Here is a 22,033-nt window from a genome sequence, read left to right on the forward strand (position 1 = left end):
GAGAGAGAAGGCAAGAGGGGGGTGGCCTGAGGAACGCGCCACTGGGAAAAGTTTTGAGAAACAGAGAGAGATAGGGAGAGAGGGAGGCATCACCACTGAGAGAAGTCACAGACAAAGTGGAAGGAAAATGAAAAAGGCTGTCAACATCTGAGGCCGCGCTTTGGTCGGGAGGAGGGATTTTCCGGACTTTTTCTGTCTCTTTTTCCTCCGACCCTCGGGCCGGCAGGACAGGCTTTGGAATGCCTGCCGAGAGGCGCCGGGGCATACGGAGTGAGGAGAGCCATGCGAGACGTGGATGCTGCCTTCTGCTGGCTCCGTTTACGCCAAATGAGGGACGAACGCGGGAGCGCTTCATCGGGGCTGGGCCGGCTCGGAAAGGTCAGGAGTCATTTCTTTTCAGAGTGTGTTCAAAGATGGATGAAAATGTGACCTGGGTGGGATGAACGGATGGTATGCACAGTTTTTGATTTGGACCGTTTTCCTTCATCCTCATCTTCTCAATGGTTGGCCCCATAGTGTAGATGAAAACATTTGGATAAAAGTCAGAGCGCATGCTGAAGCCATCACAAATTGGCAGGTTAAAGAAAAGGGGAGGGGGGGTGTTAAGCGGGGATGAGCATTCTTCGCAGTGAACAAAAGCAGCACTTTGAACAGGGCCCCTGCGCCTGCCTTGTTGCGAGGAGACACGGGCAAGCGTGGAAAGCTCTCCCGCGGAGCGCGCGGGAGTTGCTGTTTCAGGTCATTCGACTCGTGGAGCCAGAAATGCCGGCCTGTCATTTAATATGTATTCATATTAAAAGTAAACAAACACAAAAAACTTTAAGTCTGCTGAATAACTTAATTAACATTGTTTATGACCTGTGCACACTTTGTCAATGAGAGCTTACTGCCACCTACTGGAGTGGATGTGCAATGACACTTTATTTTAGTCCAGCGGAACAAAAATCTGCTAGAATTTGCGTTTAGTGTATTTTTTTTAACAGATTTTTTCTAGATTTCATTTGAGGTCTGAAATTTTGATATCCTAATTTCACAAAGTACTCACACTTTGCTTTTGACGCCAACAAGTGAAGAGTGGCGCTAATGTCAGGCACTTCTATCGTCTACTACTCACACGGAAGTAAAAATTCTCAGCACCGTAACTGGTGTCACCTATTTGGACAAATAAAGGCCTTACTTCAAAGTATGCAGAGTTCTCGCTCTCCAACAAAAAAAACCAATCCAAGGCCCCCACCTGGCAAATATTTGAGCAGATCACACACATGGAAAAAGTCCAAACGACTGACGGATGGAGCGCTGCGACTCACGCAAGTCACTTGATGACATCTGGCCGCCACTGCACAGGAAGCGATGCATTTTTAGCATTTAGGGCTTTGTTCGCCATCTGCAGCCAGCTCACGTGACATCACCGCCGAATAATACACACACAATCCGCTTCTAGGAACCAACAGCGCAAGAAATTTATGCCGTCCATATGTATTTTTTTTCTAAACCGTGCGTGTAGAAAATGTGGTTTCCTTTTCAACTAGAAAAAATGTGGCGTTCATTTTTTCTCATTTTCTCTTTGAACTCTTCTCCAACAACACTTTAATATACATTTACATTGTTAGCGAGCACTACCGAGGTCAGACAATGAAAAAATGATTACATGCTAGGAAGTGCTGTTGCACTCCAGTCCTGTAGGTGGCAGCGGTTTTTAAAATGGCCCGATGCAAACAGACAATATCAATCAAAACCTCCCCGTTTCCAAAGTTATCAAAAATAAATAAATTAAAAAAATGGTCAGATTCTCAGATTATCATGCAATGTAGCATTTAGAGTGATTTTTTTTTTTCCCCTCCTCGCTACATTTGTGACACGAGCAAAAACTGTTTTGGTTTCCTTTAGTATATTGAACATCGAAGCAGCTGTGCATCTCGCGTCCATCTTTGCGAGCGTCAAGGGACGTTGTCTTCCCCCCGTTAGCTAACTATCAGGAATGTCTGCTATGTCCTATAAGTGCAGACCCAGACCAGATTCTTATCACTCAGCCAACATAATTCATTTCTTTGGCTCATTTTGTGTGATTTGTTAACGACCAAAAACAGGAGCGGGACATTTGATTTACTACCCCCCGTCGCAGCCAAGGAGTCCTTTGAAATTGGGACACACATTTTGTACACTTTTCAAATGTGAATCGGATGGCCCAAAAAAAAAAAAAAAAGCTTTTGCAACACACTAGTGTGTGTGTGTGTGTGTGTGTGTGTGTGTGTGTGTTCACTTGAGGCTGCAAGTTGACAGTGGAGAGACGGTTTACACAAGTGGAGATAAAAAGCCAGGGACTGTCTGCGAGACTGTCATAAAGTGGCCGCAATCTCGTCACGGCCGGCTGGAGCGGAGCCATTGTGTGCCGGAGTGGCTCGGGTGTTTACGTTCAAAACAGAGCCAGTGACTAACTGGAGTGTTTACAAGTTGTCGGATGCTTTTAAAGCATATACATAGTGCATACTAGATCCACACATCTATGTGCACCGTGTGCAAGAGGGAATTTAAAAAAGTAAGGCCAGATGCTTGACAAGTTAGTGAATCGTCTTTTTGGTGGGAGGAGAAAGTGGATAAATGGATATTTTTTGTGATGACTCACAGGACTCCACTAGTCATCCAGAAATCTCACAGTGGTTTTTGTTATTGTCATTTAAGACATGTTAAGGTTGTAATTTTCACCGCTATATTTGCATTCTATGATTTTAAAATGACCTTTAAAACCTCAACCCCTTCAAATATTGGGCCAGACTCCTCCACATGTTGTTCCATTTCTTGCACTGGAATGTCCAGATGTGCCGTCCCAATACTTTTGTCTGCACGCACTTGTCAAGTGGGCGCAACCTGTTTGTTTTTCCCCCCATTCTTTTCCAATCAAAAACAGTGACAGAAGTGCCGAAGGAGGTTCCGACCCTTTGCACCCTTGCTTCCCTGACAGGAACTTACTCTTTGACGGGCACTCAGCGGGGCGGCGTGCTAGACCGTGCCGCTGTTGCCACGGCGACACTCTGAAAAGAACGCGTCCTGCGGTGACGGCCAAAGAATCCAGATATAGCGTGGGGGGGCATTGTCTGGCTGTCATATTGGCAGATGGCCATGGTTCAAGTCACGATCAAAAACACCCGGAACCCCTTACCCACCCACCCACCCACCCACCCACACACATGTGCACACACATGGCTAATGCTAACCATATTACTGTACACACATAACCACATCTTAGACAGATGCATTGAGCAACAAATTCCATGTTCTGATCTGAAAGCTTGAAGAGAGATGCAAAAGCAACGTCACTTGCAGTACGATGGCAGGAATGTTTTGTGTCGTTTGCCAGAAACATCACAAACACACACATACCAGTTCAGTTTCTGACCATTGCGACCCAATGTGGCGGCAAACACACCCCATTAAACACTTGTATGCGACTTGGAGGAGCGGAATAGGATCGCGAACGTACATTTAGGCTTGGCGGAGCAGCCCGGGCCCGCTTGCGGGCGCCATCTGGAAAGGAATGCGGCCATCCGGGTTCAAAGTGGACCTCAAAAGTGGCCCCGCTGCTCTTTGATTTAGTCCCGGTTCGCCATATTGCGGAGAGCATTCCAAACAAAATGGGAAAAGGTTAGCGCATGCTTGGCTAGTTTGACTTTGCGCGCCACAATGTTTGATATGGAAACGCTGTAAGTCGGTTAAGTAGTTCCAGACGCGTTTTTTTGAGAAATGAATGCTTTGAATCAGTTGCTTGAATAGAAACGAGAATGACAGTATACATGGCATGGATGACTTGGGCTGTACCATTTGTTTTTTGGAGCCTTAATTTGATCCTCAATTTGCTGCCGATTAATCGTTACACCTGTATTACTGACGCTTGTTTTTGAAATAATCGGCACAAATGGTGCATTGGATTAAATCAGGCGCTAATACGGAAATATATCCAACATATTTTTATTTTTTTTAAACCGGGGCATTCCCAGAGAAACCGAGAGTCAATCTCCATTCGTCTCAGTCGGTTTTCTTGGCTCAGGCTCGTCGATTTTGGTCAGCGGGTGTGTGGAGGTCAAAAACGTCGCCTCTGACTCCAGAGTTTACACTCCGGAAGTGCACTTTCCCAAGCTCTCGCCTCATCGAGCTCCCCCGGGATGCTGGGTGGGAATGACAAAAATCTGTGTTTGGGCTCAGACATGAGCAGCAACGGGCCTGCGAGGGAGCTCTGGTGGGAATTTGCAACAAGGAAGCAAAGTTCGATGGTGAGGAGTTTGGCTATGCGGCTCTGTTAAAGAGACCGTGGCTTGGAGGAGAAATTTGATCCGGAGCCCAGAGGATAATGTTAGCAAGCAGCCAGGTTGTCGGAAAGACTCGGAGGTCTACTTTCAGGCTGTCTCTGGCTGTGGAGAAAACTTATGACCATTTCAAATCAGAATTTTAAAGTGGGTCAACAGAATGTAGCATTAGCTAGCTTAATATGCTGGCTAGCCATCTAGGTTAGTGATTTTACTCTGTCATGTTAGGTGGGGATCATCGCCAGCAGAATTGTTGCTTCTGTCAAGCAAATTTGGCACCACAGAAAGAGCCGGACTTTGGTTTCCATGTAAACTCCTATGTTAGCATATGTAGCTAGCTGTTCGTTGACTGGCCCATTTGCTTCATCAAACGGTCCAGTGGTTTTTAATTTTTTTCATTTAATAGAATAGAAAAGTGAAGAGTTTGTTTAATTCATCTTTATAGTAGTTTTTGAACAGAGTCATAATTTGGCAAATTTGGCTCCACCGATGGAGCAGGACTTTGGTTTTGATGTCAACGGCTAGCATCTCTAGCTAGCTGCTAGTTGATTAGTTGCTTCATCAGTGGTTTTTAATGTTTTTTTATTTACTAGAATAGTTTCAAAGTCAAGACTTTGTTTAATCAATCTTCATAGTAGTTTTTTTTAACAGATTTATATTAAAATGTTATTTAAACTATTGCCCGTACAGTTAAGAAATTACATTGAACTCTGTATTGGATCCATTTCTGAAGCTTTTTGCTTGCGTACGTCTCAAGACGCGAGTTGTTTCATCTGACACAGGCAAATTCTGTGGATGAGCTTAAACGGGCCAACGTGAGAGCGGTTTAGAGGAGGGCCCTGAAAAACCGTTGGCATGGGCGCCTACTTTGTGGAGCCAGTGGGATAATTGAGAGCAGACCCAGGGATGAGTTAAGGGCTCGGCCGACGGGATCTTTTCTGACAGTCGGGACCGGAGGAGGAGCCGACTCAGCATCTGCGAAATGTAACGTGATCTCCGAGATGGAGAGCAGGAAGAGATTTGTTTGCTCTGCCTAATAAATTTGTCCTCCTCTCTTTCTAGCTTCACAGGGTTCTCGTTTTATAGATTTTTCCGATCTCAAAATGAGCATCAAGTAATTGTCAGCTTTTGCAAACTCGGTGTGTTTGTTCCCATTTGCGCTTATCTCCCGAAAGTACATCATTAGCTAGCAAGCCGCTGCGTTTACACAAAGCGTACTTTGGAATCGAAGTTAGCCAGTTTCGGGACGACCATCCGTAAATTCTCGACAGGTGCAAAGGCTTCTCTGCAGATCTTCTCTAACCTTGCAAAAAGCCCATTTTTAAGCAGCATTTTTTTTCTCTCTTTGCTGCTTGAACTTGCATTTCCATCAAGACACAAAACACGTCTCTTCTGTCTGCTGGTGTAAAGACAACGAAGAAAATAACCGTTCATTACGCGGCGATCATGAGAAGCCCGCATTGTCGTGGCGCTCGGTCGGATCAGAAGCCTCTGGTGTATAATTTGGTGTTTGTTTACGCCTTCTTTGAGGTCATCATTTCGCCCATTCTTAAAAATCCCACAGATGCAATGAGAGGAAGCATCATGTCCCACGTGAGCTCAGAAACACAGCACCTGAGTTGTATATTGTTTACTTCTGATGTCCATCCTTCACTAATTATGGAGCTAGACCAGAGGTGTCAAAAAACTTTTGTCGCCGACCACATAAAATGATGTATCTGGCCCCCGGGCCTTGAGTTTGACACCTATGAGCTAGAAGATGGAGAGCGAGACGCGGGTGCCGTTAATAGTTTTGGACTGTGTCTTGGCCTGCAGGGTGCATCATTGGATGGAATCCATCCAATAAAAGGTCCCCATTCCAATTAATCACACATGCAAGAGGTACACAACAGTCGCAGAGTTGGCCTGCTTGGCTCTTGGCCAAAGCCTCGCTCTGAAATCAGCTTGGGAAAGCAACGGGGGCCCCTCCAGCAGGACAGAGACCCAAACAGGCAGCGTAAAAAGAGCGAAGGAGACTGCTGAGCCCAGATAAAATTCCATTGTTTATTTGCCCGAACCCCCCCCACCCCCTCCTCCCCATATGTCCCTTCCTTCCTTTACCGTCCAGCCTTCCTTTGCTTCTTCTGCAAAACGGTGAGCAAGAAAGACACTTGGCCAAACATTCAGGGTTGGATTAAATTGATAGCAGACAAGGACAAAGCGGACCAGATCTTTAAAGGATGGGGGTCCTCTACCCGGTGTGGGTGCAGGAAGAAAGTACAGAAAATAAACCTTATCCCCACTTTTACATTATATGAATCCAATTATGGCATATCGTGTTGCGCAACTTTTTTTTTTTTTTTTTTTACGTGAAACCGCACTTTTTTTGCATTCCGAGTCTGACCAAAAGTGTTGAAATGCAGCCAGCGACTTTTGTCCTTTTTAGGCAAGCAGAAAAGAGAGAGAGGGGGGGGGGGGGAGCGCATGACGATGAAGTCACGTTTAGCTGTTCCTGGTGTGATGGAGCCTCGGATGGTTATGAGAAGCAGCTGTTGGGGAGAGAACCGAATCACTGACAACAATCTCGAAGCTCCAGGAAGATTGACGAGTGAAACTGGTGCGTTGGCACGAGTCGGCGCTTGTCTTTTTACAGCCAATGGAGCATGCGGAATCTTTCGGGGAGCGTCATCGTTCTCTTAGGTGATCGCTCGGTCAAGTGAAACGGAGCTCGAGCAGGTGTAACGGCGCTTCTCAAAATCGCTACCGATTTGGTTTGTTTGAGTCCAACTGGGGATCCAAATCTTCTGCAGGTTTCCTGTCAAGTTTTTATTGGCCTCAGCCAGCTTCCTTAACCCCTCTACACATTGTTATGACGGCCATCTTTCTAGAGAGGTTAGCGGGGTCACCATGGCTGCCGTTTCCTGAACGAGCCAAAGCTGTAAAACCGGCCAATCAGATATAAATAGAGGTGCTCCTTGACAGGTTCTAGCAAGTATCGAGGGAGGCAGCACGCAGTAGGAATGAGTCCGGAACATGTTCAAACGCCACCTCAAGTGCATTCAAAGAAATCCTTTTATTAGGCTTGAATTGATTTAAAGTTGGGTTTTTTTTTTGGCATTCAGATCATTTTTTTTTCTCCTGTTGGCCTTTGGGCCCCAACCATTGAACCGGGACTGACTGGAAGCGTGCGCTGTTTTTGTAGCGCCACCGTAGACTTGTATTATTCTTTCCAAGATCCACTTTCCTTTTCAGTTTTGACAACCCCAGTCGCCCCCCCCCCCCCCATCCCCCATTTTCAATTCCTCGCATCTTTCCGTCGTCCATACGATCACAAAAAAACTCCCAAGGTTCTTCATACATTCTCGAGAACACCCGCCTTATGTTTCCCAGTCCACAATTGATGTTATTAAAGTCATTCAAGACAGAGAAGGGGAGTGAAAATCAAGTCTATGTTTGCCTTCAAACATGTGACCTCTGCCCAGCTTACATCTGAAAATAATTTGGGCCTGCAGGCCAGCCAGTCGATGCCTGACGCACACCCGGGTGTTGTGTATGTGTAGGGGGGCGGGGCTTAAGCCAAATGAGCTGTGGCGTGCTTTAGTGATAAAAATCTGAGTGACTCTCTCTGGAGGAGACAATTGTAAAACTTAAAGATCTCACAAAGGACTTTCACTAGCAACGAATTTTGTTTCAAGCCTTGACTTTAATGGATAGTGCAAAAAAAGTTTGTCCCTTTGATTGGTCGCCTGGTGCCGATCATGTCTGGGATGTTCATTTGTATTTCCTGCTTGTGTCTCCTTGAATCTTTTGTAAACAAAAGGAGTTTTCCTGCTCTTCTCTTGTCTGCTCTTGCAGGATGCCAGCTGCTAGCACAATGACTGGTGGGAGGGCGCTGCTGCTCTGTACAAACACTGACAACACTATCTACCAATCAGTCAACGGGTAGGTCGCAAGTCATTTTCAGCACTTGGACGTAGGATTTGATTTTTATTTTTGGGGTGGAGCTACTTGATCCAATGGATGCAGAATGGTTATTTTATTCCTGAAAATCTGTGACGTAAACTATAATGGGGGCTAGTCGGCCATCTGTTCTCATCCTGTCACTGTTGCCATATGTCATCTTTTTAATGCTCATTAGTGCTATTTTGATTACAATGAAGAGATTTTGTGTTGACAGAAGGCAATGTCTGGAAGAAGAGTCAAATGTTTTTTTAGGTTTCAATGGATTTAATCATTCTGCTCCTTGAGTGTTAGCTCAGCTGCTCCTTTGTGTCCTTATTTGGTCTCGCCCCTACCTTTGCCCTCGATGACCCCCATCTCGGTCTTTCCGAAAAGTATTCCGGATTGCCGGTTTTAACGTCTTTGTTCGAAGATGCTTGCCTCATCATAAATTTACCTTTATTCAACCCCCCGCAGCTACTAAGGTTTGACCTACTACCCCCCCCCATCTGTTGCTTCATTCATTATAAAAATTGCCAACATGGAGGGGAGCGAAAACAAGGAGAGCGAGCCAAACTAATAAAAGCAAATGCAATTTGGACTCGGCCTACTCAGTTCCGTCGGTTTGTTGGCCATAGTTTCTTTTCTTTATTTTTTTTAATTTATTTCTTTATATTTTGGTTATTTCATTTTATTTTATATTTTTATATTTTCGTTTATTTATTCATTTATTTATTGGGTCGTTTTGTCTCCTCTGTCACTTCGACTCGGCTCTGTGTCCAGCTTGTAAACTTTGACCTTCCGACTAAGAGTCGTGACCTCGGAATCGTTTTGGACTGACTCACAAGCACCAGATGTTCATTTTGATTTCTGTCCCTTTTCCAGACTCCATTGCTGCGGCTTGAAGATTGGGGAGACTCCGTCGTCTGCGGTGCCCCGGCGCCAAGAGGTGTGTGGGCTACCAGGGGACGGACACAAGAGGGACTCGGGTCCTCCCGGCAGCATGCTGACTCACAGGAGAACGGCCAGCGCCAGCGCCCCGAGGACTCCCAACGTGGAGAACGGACAGTGCGGCAAGCTGAATAAGGGCCAAGTCGGAGTCAGGGCCGCGAGTATCCGCGATAAAATCTCCCAATGGGAGGGCAAAAAGGAGCCCAGCCAAGCCATTTCCGTGGAGGCTTGTCCGCTAAGCACCACGCAGAAGGAAATTGAGTCAGTCAGAAAAAAGGAATTCAAACCTCCGGAGGTCCAACGGACAAACAGCAAGAGATTTGTAAGCTGGGACAGGCAAGACTCAGGAAAAGAAAATGCCGGAAAGCTCGGCGGGGATGCGAGGACTAAATCTCCAGAAGGCCTGAGCAACAAGGACAAAGAAATCATTCTGGAGCGAGGACTGCGGGCTACTAAGGCGACGCAACAACCCCAAGACAAGAAAACTGTTTTAACTCGCGTTAAGAAACTGGAAAGAGCGACACAAGAAGTCCAGAGTGGGATGTCGCTGGCGTTTCCGGGGAATTACTTCAGCCCGCCATCAAAGGATGAGCTGGAAGAAACAGAAAAGCGCCTCACCGAACCAATTTTCGGGACAGTCGGCTCCAGGTGGAGGAAAGAAAGCGATGGCGAGAACGTATATAGCGAGCCGGGCGCCCCGTCCATCAACCCTCTGCCCAAACCGCAGAGAACCTTCCAGCACCACACGCCGCCTTCCACCCCGGTCTCGGGGTTCGGCGGTTCCTGTAAAGGCAAGAGGACGTTGCCTCCTTTGCCTTCCTTCCCCCCTCCGCCTCTACCCACCTGCCCGCCTCCCGGAGTTTGCAGGAGACCTTGGACGGACAGATCCCACCATAGCAGCAACAGGTAAGAATCGGAACGGAGAATTTCTGATACGCCGCCGGGATTAGCGAGAACATCCACGAGTTGCGCAATTTTAGTTCCGAGGAAATATCGGATGTTTGGATGACCCGCGCAACCCAAACAAACAGCCGCTCGGACATCTATCGCAACATCTGCCGTACATCACAAACAGCGTGGCGGCGACGACATCACTCAGTTCCACAGAATTAGCTCACTGGTTGGATGCGAGGAACGTGCACATAACTCACTCGGTCTTTTGAAGCCATGTCGAGAGGCCCCTTCTTAACTCATTCACTGCCACCCAAGTTAATATCTTTGACGTCTATAACCGTCAATGGCACTGAATGAGTTAAACAAAAGCCTTGGCGTGAAAACGACCACATTGCGCACATGTTATGAAGAAATGATTTTGCACAATGAGAAATTGTATATGAAAAAGATCGCCCCCCCCCACTCCATGACCTGGATTCTTGTGCACTTGAAGCTTGGCTCGGATCGGTTACATTCCAAACCCAATGTGGAGGCTGCACTCTCTCAACTTTTGTTTTCAGCTTCAGACCCATATTGGGAATTTTGTGCAACACTACATGATCATAAATGTTTTTGTTTTTTTGTAATAATCATATTGATGTTTTGGTGTCCGCTTCAGGAAGTCTTACGAATTCGAAGACCTGCTCCAGTCGTCCTCGGAAAGCTGCAGGGTCGACTGGTACGCACAGTCCCGCCTGGGCCTCGCACGCACTTTATCGGAGGAGAATGTCTACGAGGACATCATTGGTAAATCATACGTGTGGTGATGCAAATGTGTTTGTTTTGCGCGCGTGTCACAAGGGGGGGGGGGCGAAGCCGTCTTTGCTCTGGTTTTAATTTGGAGCCACGCTGCTCCACTTTTATTAAAAATGAGATGCCAAAACCTGACCTACATTCCTGCCTTATTGTCTGCGGTGTTATAGCAACCCCACCTCGAGCCTGTTTAATATCATAACATATAATGGCGGCGGGCGCTCGCGTATGGTCCAAGTTGAGATAGCCGGGAGGAGGCATTTTATTGGGTGAGAGCCACGGCACCATTAGACTTGGCATTTTTTTAGCCATTACTACCTCATGAACCAGTTTTTTTTTACCTCACTCTTTGTATAAAAAAACACTAACCATTTCCCTTTCTTTAAATCAATAGCGCCATCTAGAGGGGAAAAAAACTAGTTCACGAAGCATTATGAAGCTTCATTTTCCCCTTCGCTAGTCTCTAGCACGCATCTTATGGCAATTTTTTTATGAACCCTCCCCAAAACACCAAATAGTTTGCCCTCCCTACTTGTCATGTCTTCATGTCTATCAGTGTTTCCAGATGGAGTGGAAAGCGAGTGTCATCATTATGCTGACACATTCCTGCGAGACTGATGCAAAGCCACATGTGCACAGCACGCACGCAAAAACAACAACTAAATGTTACGCAACATTTGATGTTTGTTTGACTGATGACAAATTAGGGAACAAATTCATGCCAGTTGAAGACATTGGAGCATTTCCAATGGCTGTACAGTAAGGTATGACATCACCTACAAGTGATTCGATTTTCTCGGATGACACCATCGCCAGCCACATCGTTTCCCCCCCGTCCGTCTTTTGATTTCCTTTCAACTCCCGCTTGCATAAAAGGTCTCATATATCACATCCAAAAAGAAGAGTAATAACTCACTGGTCCCCAGAATGAGACGCACATTTTCTCTTTGGACTTGTAATCCATCGAGAGACGGTCGCGTGATTAGGGGTTGTTAAAATATGAGGCGCAATAAAAATCTGGAGGGGAACGCTACTTTTGTTGGCCGCTCGGTTCGCTTCATTGCCGCAATGAGCTGAGTCAGCACGACGCCGTGTCTGCTTGCTCTCTGCGCATCTGGAGTTGGAATTGTCTGGCTGATATGGAAATATTTTGCGGGTGATCTTCGGAGAGGCGATTTCGTAATATTTCTGTTGTTATTTTCTTCCCGAAGACCCTCCATCTAAGGAGAATCCCTACGAAGACATCGAGCTGGAGAGAAGTTGCCTCGGGAGCAAATGTGTATCACCTGCCTCCTCCTCACCCATTCCTGACACTCCGGCTAAGGTACAAGACTGACACAATGCATTCAGATAATATAATTATTAATGTTATAATTATAATACACAATTATATAATTTTATATTATGACATATTTTAAATATACTTGCAGGTAAATATTCAATATTTTTACAATATTTACAGTACAATAATTTTACCATAAATATACAATATTTATATTTTGTATTTAAAAAAAAAAACAACTTTTTGTCATACATTTTAAAGCATTCAAAATGAAATTATTTTAAATATACTTGCAGGTACTTTTACATTTAAGTACATTTCTGAGCCAGTATTTTTTACTAAACAAGACAGTTTTTTTTTGGCTGTCTGTAATCCTACTTAAAGGGCAGTTTGCAATTTATATATTTTTTTAAAAAATCATATATTTTAAAGCAGTCATTATGAGGGGACACATGTTCATGATAAATGTGAGTTTATTTATTTTTATTTAGAAAAAAAGTTTCTGGCCCCATTTTGTGCCTTTAATTTGATTTACAAGAAAACACCGCGTCTGAGGAAAAACAACCAATCAGAGGCATAAGCTTTGATTTAATCTCGCAAAAAATAATACTTCCAATCAATGATCTGGATTCTCACTCAACCTAAGTGAAAGTTTTTGTGCACCAACAGTTGTGCTCCAAGCCTGGCTTCTTCAGGCAGAACTCCGAGCGACGGAGTTTCAAACTCTTGGAGTTACGCAAGACCAACAGGGACGCTGGCGTGTGTTCACCGTCACGCGTCAGCCCGCCGTCCACGCCAAGCAGCCCCGATGACACCCCCTGCCTCTCCGGGGACCCGTACAACCGGCGACGGAGGAAAATCCCCAAGGTATCGCTTTCTTATACATCCCAAAATGTTTTCCGAAATCAATTTGTCAAAAATGAATTCTCTTTGCAGATGGTGATAAAAATCAACGGTATTTTCGAGGCTCGGAGAGGGAAAAAGCGCATGAAGAAGGTGTCTCAGTCCACCGAGTCCAGCTCAGGGAGAGGTGAGGCGTCACTTTCAAGTTTTCTCGTCCCGGAGTCATCTCATGTTTGTTTTTTCATGTAGTGACCGACGAGAACAGCGAGTCAGAAAGTGACACGGAGGAGAAGCTAAAAGGTGAGAAACAGCGCTCGGGTTAGACCGGAAAAAGAAGTCTTTTGTCCCTCACCCATTTTTTTTGCTATCCTTTAGCTCATAGCCAGAGGCTGGTGTCGGTCCAGTCCATGCTGAGGCAGACGGGGCGGTACCGGACCTTGGACAGGGATCTGATGGAGGACAGAAAACTTTTCGAGTACTTCATTGTGGTGGCACTCCACAAGACCAAAGCTGGAGTTCCTTATCTGCCGGAAGTCACGCAACAGTTCCCTCTTAAAGTAAACAGCCAGGATTCACGAAAAACAAACACGCAAGCGCCATTTTTGCCAATCACAATCTCTAAAAAAAAAAATTCCAAAGTACTATTATTATTATTATTATCATTATTATTAATTCTATTATTATTATTTTTGTTTACAATGATTTAATCTGATTGTTTTATATTAAAAATGACAACAACAAAAATTATGCCGCAAGAAAAATACCTTAATACAAAAATACATTTCCCTTAAAATAATGAAACCCACACCTGCCAGTTTATGATACCTGGCAGATATTTTTCTACGGCCCAAAAAGATGAATGAAATTCTCCAATTTTCATTCATGCTTGAGCATTTAACCACCGCAAGAGTTTACACTGGCAGCGCAAGCGCTTATCAAACAAGACTAAGGCTATTACAAGCGCTCTTAGAGAAAATATAATGATAACCTTGTTGCCTTTTCCAATCCAGCTTGAACGCAGCTTCAAGTTCATGCGGGAGACAGAAGACCAGCTGAAGGTCATCCCTCAGTTCTGCTTCCCCGACGCCAAAGACTGGGCGCCGGTCGATAACTTCCCCAGGTGCAAACTGGAAATCAAAAGATGAGATGATAAATTTGCTTTTCTTTCTGGGAGTGCCATCTTACATGATTTTGTTTTTCATATCTTCAGTGAGACATTTTCATTTGTGCTGACCGGTGAGGATGGAAGTCGTCGATTTGGCTACTGCAGACGATTGCTGGTATGTACCAAAACACACTTTTTTTTTTTTTTTTTTATAAATAGAAGTAGTTTTACAGATCTGGATTGATTACTATTAAATTTTATCTACAGCCCAGCGGTAAAGGCCGAAGGCTCCCCGAGGTCTACTGCATCGTCAGCCGCTTGGGCTGCTTTGACCTTTTTTCCAAGGTACAGTACAAGCACATGCAAAAAAAAAAAAAAAACACTTCAACATCCAAGTGGCCATGGTTAAAGTGAAGCAGCATGACCACCCTCTGCGCCCGCAGAGCCACACCCGCCCCCGTGTGCGGTCTTGTATTGCCTGGCCGGCCTCGTACTCCAGCACGGAACCGCGTCGCACATGTGTGTGTGTGTGTGTGTGTGTGTATATGTGCAGCTGCTGTGGTTGCAGCAGTGGAAATGAAAGCTTTACAGGCATTTCCACTTGAAATGTTTACGCACAGCATCGCTTAATTAAATATGCCCTTGAAGTGGTCCTTGTGCTTTGCAGTTTTGTTCAAACGAATGCGACCACTGAATCGGGCGGGTGATATCACATTTAATTGTGCTGTAAAGATTGTAAATTTTAATTTGGAAAGGGGTGGCAACACTGGTGGAGCTAGTTTTTTTTTTTCTTTGGGGGGGCCACGGTCTGCAAAAAAAATGACAAACTCCAAAATTCCTTCAAAAAACGATCGAAACAGATTCTGTGTGTTCCCGATGGAGTACGGTGGAAATGTAGAAAATAAAATCCAGAAAATACCCAAAAGTCAATTATTTGCACTTTTGAAAACTGCACCAAACAATTTTTTTTTTTCTTTTGGTAGCGTACTGACTTGGATTTTACTAACACAAATCACTGGATGTTGTCAGATCCTGGACGAGGTGGAGAAGAGGAGAGCCATCTCACCTGCGCTGGTGCAGCCCTTCATGAGAGGCATCATGGAGGCTCCTTTTCCTGCACCGGGAAGAACAATCAGTGTCAAAAACTTCCTGCCTGGCTCGGGGACAGAGGTGAGATGAGGTCAACGGTATTGCCGTCACCTTCGCGTCCGCTTTTCACCTCCCCGCATAATTTCGTTCGCAGGTGATCGAGCTGTGTCGGCCTTCCGATTCTCGACTGGAACATGTCGACTTTGAGTGTCTCTTCTCCTCGCTGAGTCTGCGTTTGCTCCTGCGAGTGTTCGCCTCCCTGCTCCTGGAGCGCCGGGTCATCTTCACCGCAGACAAGCTCAGGTTGGCCGCAGCGTGTCGTAGCAAATCCTCAAGAAACTTAACAAATGCGAGAGGAAGGAATGCCGCTGTGTTATTCGGTCGCCGGGGGAACAATGGCGGCTTCTTTGGAAAACCGTCATGGATGCCAGAGTAGAAAGAGTCAAGCGACCACACAGCTCGCTAAAGCTGTTAAAATTCGCCGGGCGTTAAGAGTAGCATAGTGGCCCCAAGCTGTGCCACACCTGGTTCAGCTTCAGTAGCAGCGGCCATTTAATCAGGATTTAATAAAAACAACATGTTTTTCATGAATTAGATGTGAACAGATGAAGCGAGCTGCGTGCTGCTGGACCTTTTTTTTTTCCCCCAAGCACAGCATTCCATTCTTGCTAACAGTGCATATTTCCACTCATTTTTTTCCGCTTGAACGACAAAGATCTCCTTACACTGAGCCAGTGTAGTCTGTCGCCCTCGAGTGGCGGAATATTGCAATTGCACTCTTTTTTTATTTTTCACCGTCACCAATTTGCGGGCAAATTGATTACACAATATATGTCCAATATCCTGAATGATGTGGTGGGAATGTCATTTATGACGTGTCAGTTGTCTAATTAAACATTCCCCGTTGCGTCTTGACAGTACCTTGTCGCAGTGCTGCCATGCCGTGGTGGCTCTCCTCTACCCGTTCACCTGGCAGCACACGTATATTCCCGTGCTGCCGCCTTCCATGCTGGATATCGTGTGCACACCAACACCCTTCATCGTCGGCCTGCTCTCCAGCTCTCTGCCTCGACTTAAAGAGCTTCCTATAGAGGAGGTCAGAACAAATAAGGTGGTACTTCATGTAAAATTTTGGGGAGAACCACTAAGTTGTATTTCCCGCAGGTCCTGGTTGTCGACCTCGGCAACAGCCGCTTCCTACGACAGGTAACACACCTGAAGATAGCCAATTGGACCACATGTTGTGTGTTTTTTATTTATTTCATTTAATGTGAGATTTTTTTTTTCCCCCGCCCTATTATAGATGGACGACGAGGACTCCATTCTCCCCCGCAAGCTGCAGGCAGCTCTGGAACATGTTCTGGAGAAGAGGAGGGAGCTGGCCTCGGACAAAGGAGACCTGCTCAGTGGTGAGCCTTCATCCTTAATGTTCTTTAACACAGAGGAGTCAAATGGGGGGGCAGCACTCACTTTTCCCTTTTCAGATTCCAGTTCCCTCAGCACAGTCGCGTCCGAGGCATTTGTGCGCTTCTTTGTGGAAATGGTCGGCCATTATTCCATCTTCATGGGAGGCTTAGAGCGTGAGGACGAGTCACCCAGCCCCCCTCCTTCCTCCTCCTCCTCCTCTTCCACCTGTTCCTCCTTTCAACGGGAGGCCTTTCGTAAGGCGGTCACCTCCAAGAGTTTGAGGAGGTTCCTGGAGGTGTTCATGGAGACGCAGATGTTTACGGGTTTCATCCAGGAGAGGGAGCTGCGCAGACAGGGCCTCAGAGGTATGAGAAAAACAAATATCAACACAGATTTATTTATTTTTTTCTTAATATGACGCATAACGTGACCAATGGTGTCCTCCTTCCTCTAGGTCTGTTTGAGGTCCGAGCACAGGAGTACCTTGACTCGCTTCCTGGCAGTGAACAGCGACGAGTCAACAAATTTTTAAAAGGCTTAGGTGAGATTTTTAGTCCACAAAATAGACTTGAATAAAATATCTTGCATTATTCAATAGGGATTATTTAATAGTCATTTATCCCCTGCACCTAAAAACTTGTTTTCTTCCAATTATCTTTCTTATTTTTGTCTTTTTATTTAGGAAACAAGATGAAATTCCTCTCCAAGAAGTGATGCTTGGCGATGTGATGATGAAAGAAGGCGGCGAAAATAAAAAGGGTCGTTTTCAAATGAAAGCAGGAACCTTATAATGGAATAAACTCATTCCTAGTTATGTGTGAACTCTGACCCCAGATGAGCTTTCAGTGTAAAGCAAAGCACAGTGTAAATATTTCAGAAACCTTCTGGACAACTCGTACATTCCAACTCTTTCCTTTAGAAGTTTTGACATAATTACAACTTCTTCAACAGGAGGCTTCACGTTAATTTATATCCTTTTTTTTTTTTTAAGTAAATGTAATCTGTGTAAAGAAATCTAGTTTGTTCATAGACTTTATTTAACAAGGTCTAGACGCGGTCTGTTGTTTGTTAATGAATTGTTTTGTATGTTTACCATCAAACGAAAGGCAGAGGAGGAAAATGTGAAGACGAGCAGAAAATGAATGTGTGGTAGGTCAATCAATATCCATGGGTTTGCCTTAACCTTTGAGAATGGAACTTTATAAATAAAGTTGTAAATTTGTATTTGATGGGTAACACTTTGATTTGGACTTGGGTGTTTTTGTATTTGAAGCAGAGTGCACACATACTGACACAAGACAAAGGGGGCAGTGCCTCTGATTAACCCCAAATAAATTTAGGATGTTCCTGAAGATTAAACCGGACTTTTTGCGTTCTTAGGGCGGTTTTGTCAAAATGTAGTCAGCAAAAAGCCTATTACAACTTCTGAACTGGGCAGCAGCGGTTCCTAGTCTAACCGCTAGGGGGCCCCAAACGTTCACAAAAGTCCAAGGACCTTGGGTATAGATATTAATTCATACATTATATTTAAAAAACAAAAGTCATCTGGTAACTATATGTAAGAAACTAAGGGGAGAGCAACTTTTAAGGAAATAGTGAAAATCTATTGAAATATTTTTATTTTCCCGCAAGGTTTTCTGGGGGGAAAAAGTCAGTCATAAAACAAAAAATATATATTATATCAACAATGACCGCACAATATTAACATATTTTAGACATCTGACTGGGAATGTTTGACTCTCAGCGTTCACATAATGAAAGCGCCTGCCTCCCCTCCCCTTCCCGACCCCTCCCTCTTTCCTCACCCCCACCACGATGACGCGGTGACGGGTCAGACGTGCCTCCCCTCCCGCGGTCTTTTCTGGAGCTTTTTTCTCCAGGCTTCATGTCATACCACGGCTAATTCCACAAATTCCTGCTCTGCTCGCGCTTCAAACAAACGCCACCGGGAAGGAGGCTCGGCGGCTGCACAACAATAAAAGAAAACAAAAGAGAAGAGAAGTTAGCTAACTGTTGATCCACCTGCGAGGACTCCCAGCAGGTAAGCGCGGGTTTGACACATCTTGACCAGGCTAAAGTTTCTCAAATGTAACGGGAAGCCATTGTTTAAATTTATTTCCCCGTTAAGGGTGATTCCTGTTGACCACATGACTAGAATTTCATTTTAAAATGGAATTTTACACATTTTAAAGTCCCCGTCGTGAGTTGGCTGGCTTACTCGGCGGGAAGTTTTTTGGACTACTTTTTTCTAATAGACTCACATTATTGCTATTTAGCCGTGTAAACTTTGTGGAAGGAAACTAATTTGGTTGGCCTTATTTTTATGGCGTACAATTTCCAGAATTCCCTGCGTTCCCGCGCCGGCGCTCGGCGTGACGTAGTTAATTAAAACACCTGAGGCTGCCTCAGTAATGGCGGATGAAGTAATGACGTAATATACAGTTAATTAAAAAATAATAATTTCCTTAGTTCGGTTGCTAATAATTAATAAAAAAAGAAAGTTGCTAAGTCTTGGTCTATTGTTGTACACACATCTAACACAGATACACATTTTTAAGTTAAAACTAACTCCATGTTGTGTTTAAACAAACAAAAGCAAACCCTCCAAAAACTGCCCACATACAGTTTTAAAATTTGTGTAAATTGCAGGGCTTTAACACACACTTATGGTGTGTGTGGTGGCACATTGGCCCGACTTGGTTTGGGCCAGTGTGGGTTCAGTTCTTCTGTTGCTGTGCTTTATGTGGTCTGTGATTGACTGGCGACCAGTCCAGGGTGTAGTCTGCCTTTGGGATTGGGTCCAGCATTGGATGATAGGATAAAGAAAATGGATGGACATGTTCAAATTCCTCTTCAGTTCGGGGGTTACAAATGGCTATGATACAAATATGTAATATATTAAGCATGCTAAATATTCAGGGTTCATTTCAATTGGTAAAAATATTGTTTTAGGGACTCAATTTTCAGGCGTTCAAATTGTTTTTGGCTGCATGGCTGTGGAATGTGCGACCGAGTTGTGCTTAAATGTTCAAAACTGCTGTGTTCATTTACAAAAGTGTATCATTTTATAAATCGATTATGTGTGAATGATGTGCGTTTATTTCGGACTTAATGTGGGTTTAGTTTGCAGAGTTTGCATGTTCATGTCGGCCACGTGCTTCGTGCCGGGTGCTCTGGCTCCCTCCCATATTCTAAAAAAAAAAAAATACATTTCATTGAATACTCTAAATTGTTCATTGTGTGAATGTAAGAAGGACTACTCTGTTGTTGTTTGGCTACCAGCCAGTGTGCATTTCTTCAAATCTGTATTTTGCAATCCCTGTCTAAGTTTAAACCTAAAACAAAGAAAAGTAAATATTGTTTGTTGTGGTTATTCTAACGATGAACACAAATGGTGCAGCAATACAAGTAAACAGAAAATATTTATTGAGAAAATGACATCACATTTTTCCTCTTTTGCCGATTAGTTTTCATTTGAGGGATCCATAACTTAATTTTAATCTGTAAATTGGGTCAATTTATAATCGAACGGGTACTGGAACACCCAAAGCACATGCACACACTATGTACAGTACAATGGTAGTCTGTATGTCCAACCTCATGTTTGACTAAACATTGCAGTCAGTACAGCTGCTTGAGCTGAAAGGTCGTGCGTGAGTATTGCCAGGCAAGGTTCGAGCTCGCAAGCATATGTGTGTGTAGTGGCGTCCCGCAGGGCAGCTGACACAAGTGTGCGTTGCAATGGGTGCAACAGGTGGAAGCCGTGGAACGCGAATGTTTGAATACTTTATTGTTGGTGTGTTTTTTTAATATTTTTTTTTGGAACTGCAATGTACCGACTCTGCTTTGTTAGTGTCTGTGTGCGATGTGCGTGTGGGTGTAAAGAAGGAGTCGCTCTGAGACGCCACGGCGCTCATCCCACATAGCGATCATTCCTCCTCGGCTCGCATGAGAATGAAGAATAATGCCTCGCATATGAGCCTCCGACAACAGACGTCGCCCTCCCTTTGTTGCTGCGTTTTTGTGCTAGGCGGGCAAAAAAAAAAAAAAAATGCCAAAGAAAATTTGTTTTGTGTTGTCAAACCAGTTGTCCTTTGCAGCTTTGTTAAGCAGTCCGAGCGGTCGATTTGTGCGTCTTGTTGTGGTTTGCCGTGCAACAGCTGAGTTGAGACTAGAACTGCAGTACTGAAACGTTTTACAATACCGCCATGATGGCCATGGATTTTTTTTTTTAGATCCATACCAGTGCAAATATTCACTCTTATACAGAGTTGAATACCTCCAGTAATTTCTTAAAGATCTCATTTACCACAATAAACAAAATAATGTGAACCAAGATTTGTTTGCCCATGTGTCAGATTGCCACAGCATAGCGCCACCTACTGCCGAGTAGGACTTAATTGATGTCAGATTTCCCCCCCCCCCTTTTTAAGTATCCATGAATGGTGTGCACACATATTTGTGTGAACTCAGCAAAACAGCGACAACAAAACCGGCCCGCTGGTCTGGGCAGCCTGACCCCATAGCGTGGCCGTATTGACATCGACATTCCCCAGATGATTAGTGCAGGTCGAGACAAACCAAAAAAAAGAAAGTTTCAAAAAACTAAAAAAAAAATTATCATTTGTTTTCCTGTAATGAGATAAGCAAGAGTTTCAATTGCTCGTCTTTCCCTGTGATGGGTTTCATAATCATAAAAAAGGTTTGTGATATGGTTTTGAAGTATATTGTTTTGGTGACTATGACTCTTGTTTGTTTCGACTGGGTAAGCAGTTGTGTTGCCGCGGCACCAGCTGGGGGGATTATCCCGTTGAGCAGATCCAGGCAAGAGGGGCCTCGCTGGGGGTGAGTGGAGAGAGCTTTTTGTTAATTAACCTGCTGGACAGTTTGACTTTGCGAGTACCAAGCAGAATGCTAATAGTTTATTGTAAAAATCTTGCTGACCCTGTTGAGGAGCTGAAGCTGGTTTGACAAAATTGGAATTTGGAATACAAATTATATTTGTAGGAAGCGTCTGTCTTATTTCAATATCTCGGAGGTTCATATTTCATTTTTTTAATGTATTTAGTGGGGCCGCGTAGATGTTTCATTTTTGGCATTTTAATCGAGACTTAAAAAAAATGTCTCCTGGATTCTTTAGAAATGTACAGCCAATGCATCACAGGAAAAGTTAGAAGGTAGACCCTTGACAGCCCAGTCTAATCTTCTTTGAAGCCGCCGTCCTTTACAAGTCACTCACACTCATGTTTGGGCTTACGAGTGACGTGGGCGCCCGCCTCCCCCCCCTGCCCTTTTCTTGCCCTAAATGGGCAGGCTGGGGAGTCCGAACGCGGCGGACAAAGCTCCAATTGTACTGACTCATGAGGTCCTTCTCCGCAAGGAGCTTCCGTCTTGGCCCCTTTCCATTTTGCACGCACATCCTCAACAACATTGTGTCGAGAGCAAACAGGATGT

At 44.6% G+C, this 22,033-nt stretch overlaps 1 protein-coding gene across 2 annotated transcripts; it reads left to right on the top strand.

Moving 5' to 3' along the window:
- si:dkey-82f1.1 (DENN domain-containing protein 2A) lies at positions 1–17,815 on the top strand. 2 transcript variants are annotated; one of them, XM_037254201.1, is made up of 20 exons: positions 1–378; positions 8,133–8,219; positions 9,102–10,073; positions 10,720–10,847; positions 12,065–12,177; positions 12,805–13,002; positions 13,072–13,165; positions 13,228–13,278; positions 13,354–13,535; positions 13,989–14,098; positions 14,189–14,258; positions 14,351–14,428; positions 15,113–15,253; positions 15,327–15,475; positions 16,091–16,268; positions 16,337–16,378; positions 16,476–16,581; positions 16,657–16,944; positions 17,034–17,120; positions 17,262–17,815. In XM_037254201.1, the coding sequence occupies exons 2-20, from the start codon at positions 8,134–8,136 to the stop codon at positions 17,291–17,293; spliced, it is 3,105 nt and encodes a 1,034-aa protein (XP_037110096.1). In that variant the 5' UTR covers positions 1–378; position 8,133; the 3' UTR covers positions 17,294–17,815. The 2 variants fall into 2 exon arrangements, with proteins under 2 accessions (XP_037110096.1, XP_037110097.1); XM_037254202.1 differs by lacking the exon at positions 8,133–8,219 and having other exon boundaries at positions 3–378.
- The last annotated feature ends 4,218 nt before the right edge of the window (positions 17,816–22,033 follow it).

Source organism: Syngnathus acus, chromosome 6 (genome assembly GCF_901709675.1).
Source record: "Syngnathus acus chromosome 6, fSynAcu1.2, whole genome shotgun sequence".
Taxonomy (NCBI): domain Eukaryota; kingdom Metazoa; phylum Chordata; class Actinopteri; order Syngnathiformes; family Syngnathidae; genus Syngnathus; species Syngnathus acus.

Coding starts and splice junctions, on each gene's coding strand:
- si:dkey-82f1.1 (XM_037254201.1), top strand. CDS start 8,134: ATGCCAGCTGCTAGCACAATGACTGGTGGGAGGGCGCTGCTGCTCTGT. Junction 8,220..9,101: donor ATCTACCAATCAGTCAACGG/GTAGGTCGCAAG, acceptor TCCCTTTTCCAG/ACTCCATTGCTGCGGCTTGA. Junction 14,259..14,350: donor GCTACTGCAGACGATTGCTG/GTATGTACCAAA, acceptor TTTTATCTACAG/CCCAGCGGTAAAGGCCGAAG.